General features: G+C 50.6%; 1 protein-coding gene across 1 annotated transcript in view; it reads right to left on the reverse strand.

Annotated features, from left to right (window-relative positions):
• The window catches only part of UBAP2 (ubiquitin associated protein 2), a 201,304-nt gene that overhangs the window by 59,576 nt on the left and 129,001 nt on the right, over window positions 1-12,727 (reverse strand). The window contains exons 17-19 of the mRNA XM_060236247.1: window positions 6,686-6,875; window positions 4,640-4,706; window positions 1,651-1,834 (exon numbers count right to left, since the gene is read on the reverse strand). Of these exons, the coding sequence (XP_060092230.1) occupies window positions 1,651-1,834; window positions 4,640-4,706; window positions 6,686-6,875 (441 nt within the window). The remainder of the gene's footprint in view (window positions 1-1,650; window positions 1,835-4,639; window positions 4,707-6,685; window positions 6,876-12,727) is intronic.

A 12,727-nucleotide genomic window follows, 5' to 3' on the forward strand; every position in this document is an offset into this window, starting at 1 on the left:
GTTTCCTTTGCCCAGTTCCTTGGATCCCATGGGAGAAATACAAAGAAAGCACCCTTAAGACCAACGAGTGCTAACGTTTTTAGCGTATTTTAAGCTTTTAAAAAATATATATTTAATTTGTTTGTGTCCTTTATAAAGTTTATATCTCTGCTACCTAATCTTAAATAGGTACACACACGTCCCAGCTTAACACAGCCTGGTATGACAAGGTCTCGTTTATGTCAGATCCGGCCCTCATAACAAATGAGTTCGACACCCCTGAGCTAGACGTTTTTTTAAAAAAAAACACAAAACCCCACCACCACACAGATTTTGGTTATATCCTGCAGATTTGGTAAACAGATCTGCCAGACTAGACGTATATCTGAACAGAACTGCTCAGGGTTTTTTTTGTTTTGCAAGAAGTTATGCTTCCATGATTTGTGTTTTCGAATAACCGGAAATAACTGGGGAGGGACGGTGGCTCAGTGGTAAAGCATCTGCTTGGTAAGCAGAAGGTCCCAGGTTTTCAATCCCCGGCATCTCCAACTAAAAAGGCTCCAGGCAAGTGGTTGTGAAAAACCTCAGCTTGAGACCCTGGAGAGCAGGGGAGGGACGGTGGCTCAGTGGTAGAGCATCTACTTGGTAAGCAGGAGGTCCCAGGTTCAATCCCCGGCATCTCCAACTAAAAAAGCTCCAAGCAAGTAGTTGTGAAAAACCTCAGCTTGAGACCCTGGAGAGCAGGGGAGGGACGGTGGCTCAGTGGTAGAGCATCTACTTGGTAAGCAGGAGGTCCCAGGTTCAATCCCCGGCATCTCCAACTAAAAAGGGTCCAGGCAAGTAGTTGTGAAAAACCTCAGCTTGAGACCCTGGAGAGCAGGGGAGGGACGGTGGCTCAGTGGTAGAGCATCTGCTTGGTAAGCAGAAGGTCCCAGGTTCAATCCCCGCCATCTCCAACTAAAAAGGCTCCAGGCAAGTAGTTGTGAAAAACCTCAGCTTAAGACCCTGGAGAGCAGGGGAGGGACGGTGGCTCAGTGGTAGAGCATCTACTTGGTAAGCAGAAGGTCCCAGGTTCAATCCCCGGCATCTCCAACTAAAAAGGCTCCAGGCAAGTAGTTGTGAAAAACCTCAGCTTAAGACCCTGGAGAGCAGGGGAGGGACGGTGGCTCAGTGGTAGAGCATCTACTTGGTAAGCAGGAGGTCCCAGGTTCAATCCCCGCCATCTCCAACTAAAAAGGGTCCAGGCAAGTAGGCGTGAAAAACCTCAGCTTGAGACCCTGGAGAGCCATTGCCAGTCTGAGTAGACAATACTGACTTTGGTGCACCCAGGGTCTGATTCAGTAGAAGGCAGCTTCAGATGTTTCTGTACAGCGTTTAGAAAGCCATGGCGGAAAAGGAGTCATTTATCATTCCCATTTAAATGCATGCATTAAAAGCGAGCGATTTCTCCCCATCAAATATTCCCACACATTAAAAACGCAGGCAACTTTTATTTCACTCGCCAGTGTGCAAAGCGGGCTGGAAAAGGTACAAGTCTTTTCTTTTCTTTTAAGTAAAGGCAGGGTATTTCTCGGCGCAGTTCTAAGCTGGCCGGGAGGGGCTCAGCGGCAGACCTGCGGGGCGGAGTCCTCTCTCCCTACATCCACGCGACCGGCGGTTAAGATTGCGAACCTGAAGACACTAAGGGAGCGGCCCGCGTGGTGGGGGCCGGCAGAGAGCCGCTGGTCACGGTCAGGCCGAGGCTGTTGGTAGCGCTGGCCATGCTGGACGCCGCGGAGGTGGTGCTAACGGCCGCGGAAACAACCGAAGAGGCTGCGGGAGGATGGAGTGCGGCGGAGCTCTCAACGCTAGCGTGCTGGAAAGGAGAGAGAAAAAAGAGACAAATACGCAAATACACACACAGAGAGAAAGAAAAGGGGTGTTAGAAAGCAAGCAAAGGGGCTGCGGGGTGTAAAACTCTGCAAGCAAGCTGCGGTAGCGAGGGGCACATTAGGGCTTCTGCATTGCTTGCACAGCGGTCTTGAGGGTGGCTTCTAATAACCCCTGGCTCTCCATGATGTTACACAGAGATCAAATGGCACGAAGCAATTCAATAAGGTAATTTTCTACAAAGGAGATCACCGCAAGACAAGAAATTGGCTCTGCTGGACCCCATTACTGAAGTGCAGCCAAAAATCCCGCAAAAAAAACCCAAAACCAAGGGGTAATTCTTATTGCTATACATGAATTTGGAGGAGGAAGATGATGATACTGGATTTATATTCTGCCCTATACTCTGAATCTCAGGGTGGTCACCATCTCCTTTCCCTTCCCCGCCCCCCACAAGAGACACCCTGTGAGGTAGGTGGAGCTGAGAGGGCTCTCACAGCAGCTGCCCTTTGAAGGACAACTCCTACCAGAGCTATGGCTCACTCAAGGCCATTCCAGCAGGCGCAAGTGGAGGAGTGGGGAATCAAGCCTGGTTCTCCCAGATTAGAGTCCACACACTTAACCACTACACCAAACTGGCTTTGAGAGAGCTCTGACAGAAGCTGCCCTTTCAAGGACAACTCCTGCGAGAGCTATGGCTGACCCAAGGCCATTCCAGCAGCTGCAAATGGAGGAGTGGGGAATCAAACCCCATTCTCCAGATAAGAGTCCACGCACTTAACCACTACACCAGACTGGCTCTCACAGAAGCTGCCCTTTCAAGGACAACTCCTGTGAGAGCTATGGCTGACCCAAGGCCATTCCAGCAGGTACAAGTGGAGGAGTGGGGAATCAAGCCCGGTTCTCCCAGATAAGAGTCCGCGCACTTAACCACTACACCAAACTGGCTCTTGAGTGCACTCGGCAACAAGCCTATCCTTTAAACCCAGAAGGGGACTGGGCCAAACATCACTTGGACTGAGGTTTCCCATCCTTGTGTTTGTTGCTGCTAGTTCCACCCCCCCCCAGCCACCTGGCAGCTACGTTGGGCTTGGGGTGTCCGCTGTAATGCCACGGCTGCCACTCCTTCATCAGTCCGTCCTTCGCACAGCATCCCTTTAACTGGAATTCACTCCCCCTTTTAACTGTACAGCAAGGCCCCCCAACCTTTTTAAGCCGGTGGGAACTGTCAGAAGTGGCCGTTTTGAGCCATTCGGGAGCGTGAGCTGTAACTGAGAGAGCATTTTGTGGAGACTTTTTAAGTATTGCATGATTGTATATTAAATACTGTGGAATATCCCTCGTTGATAAAGGCTTGAAACAGGTGCGGCGGAAGTAGACGACCTGTCCAGGGGATTCCAACTTCTTTGCCCATGAGAAAACGGAATGCTTTTGCACCAACTGGAATTGGCACCAAGCCCGTTTGGATTTAAGATACGGACATTTTTTGACGTTCTTCTCCGAGGGACTCGTTTCTCTTTATCGTATCGCTATTTTGTACAAATATTAGTCATTTGTCACTATAACCTTTGGGTTGTGTTTGGGTTAGAATCCCAATGCAGCCTGGTGGGCGCTGCCACAGACGGGCTGCTGCAGCTGGCCTTCAGCCACAGCAGTGCTTTTAAACTCTGCAGTCAGCCAGTCAGATCTCCAGTGGCCAATCAGAAGCCCCGCCTTTTTCCATCTTAGGAGGGCAAGGCAGTTGGCCCCCTTCCTGGAGTGTGACGACCTGGCAACAGTGATCCATGCAACGGTCACCTCGAGGTTAGACTACTGTAATGCCCTCTACATGGCAATGCCCTGTACCGAACTCGGAAACTGCAGCTAGTGCAGAATGCAGCAGCCAGACTGCTAATGGGACTACCTCGGTGGGAACAAGTGCGGCCTAGGCTGCGGGAACTGCACTGGCTGCCAATTGTGTACCGAGTTCGTTACATGGTGCTGGTTATTACCTATATGGCCGAGGACCTGCCTACCTAAGGGACTGTCTCTCTCCATATGTTCCCCAGAGAGCACTGAGATCTAGTTCGCAAAATCTTCTGAAAATCCCTGGGCCAAGGGAGGCCAAGCTAAAAACAACGAGGGAGCAGGCCTTTCCGATAACGGCTCCCCAATGGTGGAACCAGCTGCCAGAGGAGGTGCGGGCCCTGCGGGATCTTAACCAGTTCCGTAGGGCTTGTAAAAACGCCCTCTTCCAACTTGCCTTCTAAGGTGGAATCTTGGCAATGATACCCCGCCATCTTTATATATGTCCTGAAACTGTAGGACCATTAATTTATATCGGTTTTAAATTATTTATTTAACTTAAATTTACGAATTTGTATTTAACTGTATTTTACTGCATTAATTGTATTTTATTCTTATATCATGGTATATGTATCATGTCTTGTAAGCCGCCCTGAGCCTGCCTTGGCGGGGAGGGTGGGATATAAATAAAAAAATTATTATTATTAAAAGCCCTACTGGGCCCCACCCACCCACTCAAAGCTCTGGGGAAGGGGCTGGTGGGCGCCGCGTTGGGGAGCCTCGCCACAGAAGAAGCCCCCGCATGGGGCAAGCCTCACACGAAGGCAGCCCTAGGGAGGGGTGCGGGCTGCAGCTGGAGAAAAGACAGAGACGGCTCAGGACGAGCAACCAAAAGCCTGCGCTGTTTAAACGATCGTTTCCCCCTCCTGTGGAAAGCCTGGCTCTGTGGGAGTTCGTTGGAGAGGAGGGAAGTTCGGCTGATCTCAAGGCGCCCCGAATCACTTACCGTGTGCAACGCTGCTGACGAGAGCGCGGAGGCGGCAGAGAGGCTGCTCGGGTGGCTGGAGAGGGAACTGGGAGAAACAAGAGGAGAAAGAGTTAAATGAAGCCAGTCTGGTGTCGTGGTGAAGTGTGCGGACTCTTATCTGGGAGAACCGGGTTTGATTTCTCACTCCTCCACTTGCAGCTGCTGGAATGGCCTTGGGTCAGCCATAGCCCTCACATTGTCCTTGAAAGGGCAGCTTCTGGGAGAGCCAGTTTGGTGTAGTGGTTAAGTGTGCGGACTCTTATCTGGGAGAACCGGGTTTGATTCCCCACTCCTCCACTTGCAGCTGCTGGAATGGCCTTGGGTCAGCCATAGCTCTCGCAGGCGTTGTCCTTGAAAGGGCAGCTTCTGGGGAAGCTCTCTCAGCCCCAACTACCTCTCAGGGTGTCTGCTGTGGAGGAGGAAGGTAAAGGAGGGTTTGTAAGTTGCTCTGGCACTCTGAAATTCAGTGTGAAGGGCAGGATATAAATTCAATATTATCGCCTTCTTCAGCGCGTGTGCCTAAGCATTGTGACTGCTCTCAATACGACGGTGTGCATCAAAGCCAGGCAAGGGGGAATCAGGCGAGGTGGTTAAAGGGCTCTCTTGTGACCGGATCAGTCACTCACAGGGTATCTCCCTGCGCTGGCGCAGACCTGGGCTTGCAGGCATCGAATGGCCCCAAAGGCTAGTCCGGCAGATGGAAGATGCCTGGCTCAGCCAACAGAGGGCCTGGTGGTCCACACTTCCTACGAGGAGTGGGTCAGCAGGAAGATCCAGCTCTAGAGTTCCAGCCTCCTAACTGGCTTCCTTTCCTTCTGCTGGCCGACTGACATGAGATGTGAAGGGAGGCCTTGGAGACCAGGGAGCTCTACATACCTGGAGCCTTGGAAAGGTGGGAGCTCCATGTTAAAGTGAAGTATGATGAGTTCTAAAACCCATATGACCTAGTTTAGGAGGAGGAGGAGGAGAAGACTGCAGATTTATACCCCACCCTTCTCTCTGAATCAAGAGACTCAGAGCGGCTCACAATCTTCTGTATCTTTTCTGAGAGCCAGTTTGGTGTAGAGGTTAAATGTGCGTGTACTCTTATCTGGGATAACTGGGTTTGATTCCCCACTCCTCCACCTGCAGCTGCTGGAATGGCCTTGGGTCAGCCATAGCGCTCACATTGTCCTTGAAAGGGCAGCTTCTGGGAGAGCCAGTTTGGTGTAGTGGTTAAGTGTGTGGACTCTTATCTGGGAGAACCGGGTTTGATTCCCCACTCCTCCACTTGCAGCTGCTGGAATGGCCTTGGGTCAGCCATAGCCCTCACATTGTCCTTGAAAGGGCAGCTTCTGTGAGAGCCAGTTTGGTGCAGTGGTTAAGTGTGCGGACTCTTATCTGGCAGAACCGGGTTTAATTCCCCACTCCTCCACTTGCAGCTGCTGGAATGGCCTTGGGTCAGCCAGAGCCCTCACATTGTCCTTGAAAGGGCAGCTTCTGTGAGAGCCAGTTTGGTGTAATGGTTAAGTGTGAGGACTCTTATCTGGCAGAACCGGGTTTGATTCCCCACTCCTCCACTTGCAGCTGCTGGAAAGGCCTTCGGTCAACCATAGTTCATGTAGGAGATGTCCTTGAAAGGGCAGCTGTTGTAAGAGCTCTCTCACCCCCACCTACCTCACAGGGTGTCTGTTGGGGGGGGGGAAGGTAAAGGAGATTGTAACCACTCTGAGATTCAGAGTATAGGGTGGGATATAAATCCAATATCATCATCTTCTACTACTCCCCACCACCCCCTGTGAGGTAGGTGGGGCTGAGAGGGCTCTCACAGCAGCTGCCCTTTCAAGGACAACTCCTGCCGCTGACCCAAGGCCATTCCAGCAGCTGCAAGTGGAAAGCGGGGAATCAAACCTGGTTCTCCCAGATAAGAGTCCGCACACTTAACCAACTACGCCACAAACTGAAAACGGAGTGGGGTCTCCCAAAAGTGCCCACTTTGGGGACACCTATTTCCCTTCAAGACTGTCCCTCGCCCCCTAGCTGTACCTGCTCAACTGGGAGAGCGAGCTGCCAGCCAGTTCACTGGATTGCGGCAAACTGGGGAGTGCTGCTGTGTGCGGTGGCCCTGAAGGCAGCAGTGAAGCGGTGGAAGCCACGGTGCTAGGCAAAGGGGACCCTTTGGCAGGTAGCGAGGGAAGAGAGGTTTCTGGCTTCGGCGCTGGAACTGATGAAATACCTGAAAGAAGGCGGGGGTGGGGGACAGAAAGACAGGCTCAGAAAAAGGTTCCCACCCAGGAACGAAAACTGGATGTAGAAGGAACACGCCCAAACAGCAGTACAACGTTGTGATGTTCTCAAGGTGGGCTCCACAAGAACACAACTGCCTTGCCTTCGTGTATCGCAACTGGCCAGTTTCCCATAGGTGTTCCTCCCTTGCTTTCTCTCCCCATCCCATCCCTGGCAACAGTATTTACCTCTTTGATTTGTATAAGTTGAACGTAATAATATCCACTGCCATGCCCATATGATTCAAGGGCTGAACCCCAGCCTGGTCAATCAGCTGTGCACTCTCTCTCAATCACTCTAACAAAAGTACAATCCATGCCCTTGTTTTCCCAGCTGCCTGTCAAGATCTGGGACTGCATCTCTCTCCTCAGACAAGACACTAAAATGTGGAATTTGCTGCTAGAGGATGAAGCGACAGCCACGGGCGCATATGACTTTAAGAGGGTTTTAGACAGATTCATGGAGGAAAGGCCTATCAGCGGAGACCAGTCACGGTGACTAAAGGGAACCTTCACGTTCACATCTCCAAATATCAGGGTCAGGAGGCAACGTCGGGGAAAGCCTCGGTCTCTATGCCAGTTGTTGGCCCCCCAGAGGAACTGGCTGGCCTCTGTGTGAGGCAAGAGGCTGGACTAGAGGGACCCTCCCTGGTCTGACCCAGCAGGGCTCTTCTGAGGTTCTTCTCAGGGGAAGGCCTCAGCCTCTCTGCCCTGTTGTTGGCCCTCCAGAGGAACTGGTTGGCCATTGTGTGAGGCAGGATGCTGGACTAGATGGACCCTCACTGGTCTGTCTCAGCAGGGCTCTTCTAATGTTCTTATGAAGGTTTTGGCCTCTCTGCCCTGTTGTTGGCCCTGCAGAGGAACTGGTTGGCCACTGTGTGAGACAGGAGGCTGGACTAGATGGACCCTCCCTGGTCTGACTCAGCAGGGCTCATCTGATGTTCTTCTCAGGGGAAGGCCTCGGCCTCTCTGCCCTGTTGTTGGCCCTGCAGAGGAACTGGCTGGCCACTGTGTGAGACAGGAGGCTGGACTAGATGGACCCTCCCTGGTCTGACTCAGCAGGGCTCATCTGATGTTCTTCTCAGGGGAAGGCCTCGGCCTCTCTGCCCTGTTGTTGGACGTCCAGAGGAACTGGCTGGCCACTGTGTGAGACAGGAGGCTGGACTAGATGGACCCTCACTGGTTTGATTCAGCAGGGCTCTTCTGATGCTCTTCTCAGGGGAAGGCCTCAGCCTCTGTGCCCTGTTATTGCTCCTCCAGAGGAACGGGCCACTCTGTGAGTCAGGATGCTGGAGCAGAGGGTCCCTCACTGGTCTGACCCAGCGGTACTTTTGACAAAACACAGGACGAGGAAAAAGGCTCAGACACCTGATTTTTTCACAGCCTGTAGCATCAAATATGTGCTTGGATGGTGAACATCATTACCTTTCCAATGTCCTTTGTGTAGCGCCTGGAAGGAATCCCTTCCCTCATACATCTTGGCAAGTAATTTACGATAAAGTGTAGCTGGTACAAATAGGAAAAGGAAACAGGCAGCAACAATTCGGAGAGGCAAGGTATACGAAGCACAGACCAAAGAAGCATGTGTTTCCTAACACCTTCCTAGAGTGTTATTACTTCCTGTCAGTGGCCACTAAAAATGGCTCTTTGCAAGCAACCTAAGAAGCGGCCAGAAACCTTCAAAGAAACTGGGGAGGGACCATGGTGGAGTGACAGAGCGTGTAACGCCTGGCATGCAGAAGATCCCAGGTTCAATCCCTGGCATCTCCAGTAAAGATCAGGATGTAGGTGATACAGGGAAACCTCCATCAGAGATCCTGGAGAACCGCTGCCCGCCTGAGTAGACCACTGCGCCAATTCAGTATAAAGCAGCTTCATGAGTTCATGTGGTATTCACCAGGAAACCAAAACCCGGGCACCCTATTCTGACCGACCTTCCACTCAGGTTTACACAGACAGCAGCAATGCCGAAACTGCATTCAGCGGCACCCTTCAGAAAAATCACCAGTGCGTATTAAAGCCAGAGAGCTCCACTCTCCGACACCGTGTGCCCTTCAGAGCTTGAGATGTTCCAGGTCAGCTAAACGGCGCAGTTTTGCTGACTCTCCGGAACAGCCAGACGCACCTCATGGCGAGAGATTAACAACGTATTGAATAAACGTCACTATGAGCAGTCACTGAGGCTCACCCTCGTCTCACCGATTTCTAAAACTGATGCGGTACAGAATTCTGTATGCTGACTCTACTTCCTATTAAGGACATATTATGCAAGCACATGAAGCTGCCTTATACTGAACCAGACCGTTGGTTCATCAAGGTCTGGACTGTTTACTCAGAATGGCAACAACTCCCCTGGGACCTTCTGCCTGCAAAGTAAGTTAACGTAACATAAGAGAAGCCATGTTGGATCAGGCCAATGGCCCATTCAGTCCAACACTCTGTGTCACAGAAGAACATAAGAGAAGCTCTGTTGGATCAGGCCAGTGGCCCATCCAGTCCAACACTCTGAGTCACATAAGAGAAGCCCTGTTGGATCAGGCCAATGGCCCATCCAGTCCAACACTCTGTGACACATAAGAACATAAGAGAAGCCATGTTGGATCAGGCCAATGGCCCATCCAGTCCAACACTCTGAGTCACATAAGAACATAAGAGAAGCCCTGTTGGATCAGGCCAATGGCCCCTCCAGTCCAACACTCTGTGTCACATAAGAACAGAAGAGAAGCCCTGTTGGATCAGGCCAGTGACCCACCCAGTCCAACACTCTGTGTCACATAAAAGAAGCCCTGTTGGATCAGGCCAATGGCCCATCCAGTCCAACACTCTGTGACACATAAGAACATAAGAGAAGCCATGTTGGATCTGGCCAATGGCCCATCCAGTCCAACACTCTGAGTCACATAAGAACATAAGAGAAGCCCTGTTGGATCAGGCCAATGGCCCCTCCAGTCCAACACTCTGTGTCACATAAGAACAGAAGAGAAGCCCTGCTGGATCAGGCCAGTGACCCACCCAGTCCAACACTCTGTGTCACATAAGAGAAGCCCTGTTGGATCAGGCCAGTGACCACTCCAGTCCAACACGCTGTGTCACACAGTGGCCAAAACCCCCCAGGAGCCATCAGGAGGTCCACCAGTGGGGCCAGGACACTAGAAGCCCTCCCACTGTAACCCCCCCAAGCACCAAGAATACAGAGCATCTCTGCCCCAGTGTCAAGCATGGTAAAATTCCATTGATAATTGATTATTTTAGGGTCCTGCCTAACCTGGTCTGTGAAGTATCATGGTGGATCCAACTTTGCTAGCTTGTTATTCTTTCCCTCCACCCCCCTTGCTTTATGGCTTATAATTAGAAGTAGTGAGAACTGAAACCAAGTAATCAGCACCTTCCCATACATTCCGGCAAGGGAGTACGAGCCATCTGGAGAAAGCAAGGACACAGTCCTGATAACACTATGGGAATGTAGACATTTATGATAGTTTATGGGTGAATGCTACCCCGCAACCCCATCCCTTGGAATCCCTTTGAAGTAAGCCTTAAAAGTATTGTATCAATGTATTGTCAGCATTACTCTCAAGAACCTGTTACACCAAAGTATCGGTCTATCAATAAACATAATCTTTGTATCAACTTCGACTCGTCATTGAACCCGCACGTTTGACACCCAGACAGAGAGTTCCAACGATAAGCTGTGACTAATAGCAACTGATGGACCTCTGCTTCATACGTTTATCCAATTCCCTCTTGAAGCTGTCTATGCTTGCAGCTGCCACCACCTCCTGTGGCAGTGAATTCCATGTGTTCATCCCCCTTTGGGTGAAAAAGGACTTCCTTTTATCCATTCTAACCCAACTGCTCAGCAATTTCATTGAATGTCCACGAGTTCTTGTATTGTGAGAAAGTGAGAAAAGTTTAGAGGATTATGTGCAAAAAAAATACCAGGACTAGGCAACAGCTCCTGTGGGTGTTCCTGAGAACAATAAATGGCTCCTGGGAGCAAGTCATGGGCGGCTCATCAAATTAAGTTATAAAGGGATCTGAAGTCAAAGGGCGTTTTCGCACTGACCTTAATCGGCAGCGACGCCCCTCTTCACCGCGCAGGATCTGCGCGGATTTCGCACCAATTGCCGCGGAGCACCCGGAAGAGCCGCAAAGTCCCGCGGCTTTTGCGGCGCAAATGGAAACTGGTTTTTGGTGGTTTCCATTTGCGCCGCAAAAGCCGTGGGACTTTGCGGCTCTTCCAGGTGCTCCGCGGCAATTGGTGCGAAATCCGCGCAGATCCTGCACGGTGAAGAGGGGCGTCGCTGCCGATTAAGGTCAGTGCGAAAACGCCCAAAGAGATATACGGATCAGATGCTGTTCCAGGGTTATACAAAAAGCTGGCCACTAGAGGGCACACACTTCCAACAGAAATGAAATTAATGAGCAGCAGGTTTAGAATAGACAAAATTAACTGCTTCTTCACCCAAAGAGTCATTAACATGTGGAAGTGGTGGAAGCATACCCAGCTTCAAGAGAGGATTGGGTAAATATACGGAACAGAAAGTCCACGATTGGGTCTCCAGGGTTTAGTAAACAATAGAAAAATGTGTAGCACAATAATGCTATGTCAGTAAGCAACAACTGTGAAAATTCCATCTCTGGTATATTACAATAAAGAAAACCAGTGTAGCTGACAAAAAGGCACTGTTCGTAAGATTAAACAAATAATGTTCATAAATAATATCTGTGCACAGTCCCAAGTAATATTCAAAAATAATCCTGGAGCGGATCACAAATTTGAAGAATAACAAAGGAAAGGATGCTGCAGCCAAATCAAGACGCTCAGGACCGGTTTCAGTGAAGACGCCTTCTTCAGTCATGAATATCTGCTGGCTATGGAAGCTCCAGTCTATATTCATTCAGTAGACATAGTGCAAACACTTTGCAGCTGGAATGGCTTCTCCCTCAAGGCCTTTCACGTCACCTATAGTCCAGTCCTTTTTACCGGAGATGCCGGGGATTGAACCTGGGACCTTCTGAATACCGCTGCTGAGCCACAGCCCCTCCTCAAATCCCTGCATTAGAGTGAACCTTAGAAGGCCAGCTTCCATCAATACGTGTAGGGGCAAGTTTCACACAGTTGAACCGACAGCTATTAGAATAATAGAATCATAGAGGTGGAAGGGATCTCCAGGGTCATCTAGTCCAACCCCCTGCACAATGCAGGAAACTCACAAATACCTCACCCTAAATTCACAGGATCCTCATTGCTGTCAGATGGCCATCTAGCCTCTCTTTAAAACCTCCAAAGCCCACCACCTCCCGAGGAAGCCTGTTCCACTGAGGAACTGCTCTAACAGTCAGGAAGTTCTTCCTAATGTTGAGCCGGAAACTCTTCTGATGTAATTTCAACCCAATGGTTCTGGTCCTACCTTCCGGGGCCACAGAAAACAATTCCACACCATCCTCTATAGGACAGCCCTTCAAGTACTTGAAGATGGTGATCATATCACCTCTCAGCCGCCTCCTCTCAAGGCTAAACATCCCCAGCTCCTTCAACCTTTCTTCATAGGACTTGGTCTCCAGACCCCTCACCATCTTCATCACCCTCCTCCGGACCTGTTTAGACACAGCCTGAACTCTCCCAAGAAGCTAAAATGGCCAAACGGAGGCTATTGTACTTAGGGCACGTTATGAGAAGACAAAAGCCACCGGAAGAGAACATCATACTAGGAAAAGTGGAAGGCAGCAGAAATAGAGGGAGACCCAACCGGAGATGGACGGACTCCCTCAAGGAAGCCACAAGAAACCTCAGTTTGCA

This window comes from Heteronotia binoei, chromosome 4 (assembly GCF_032191835.1).
Source record: "Heteronotia binoei isolate CCM8104 ecotype False Entrance Well chromosome 4, APGP_CSIRO_Hbin_v1, whole genome shotgun sequence".
Classification (NCBI taxonomy): domain Eukaryota; kingdom Metazoa; phylum Chordata; class Lepidosauria; order Squamata; family Gekkonidae; genus Heteronotia; species Heteronotia binoei.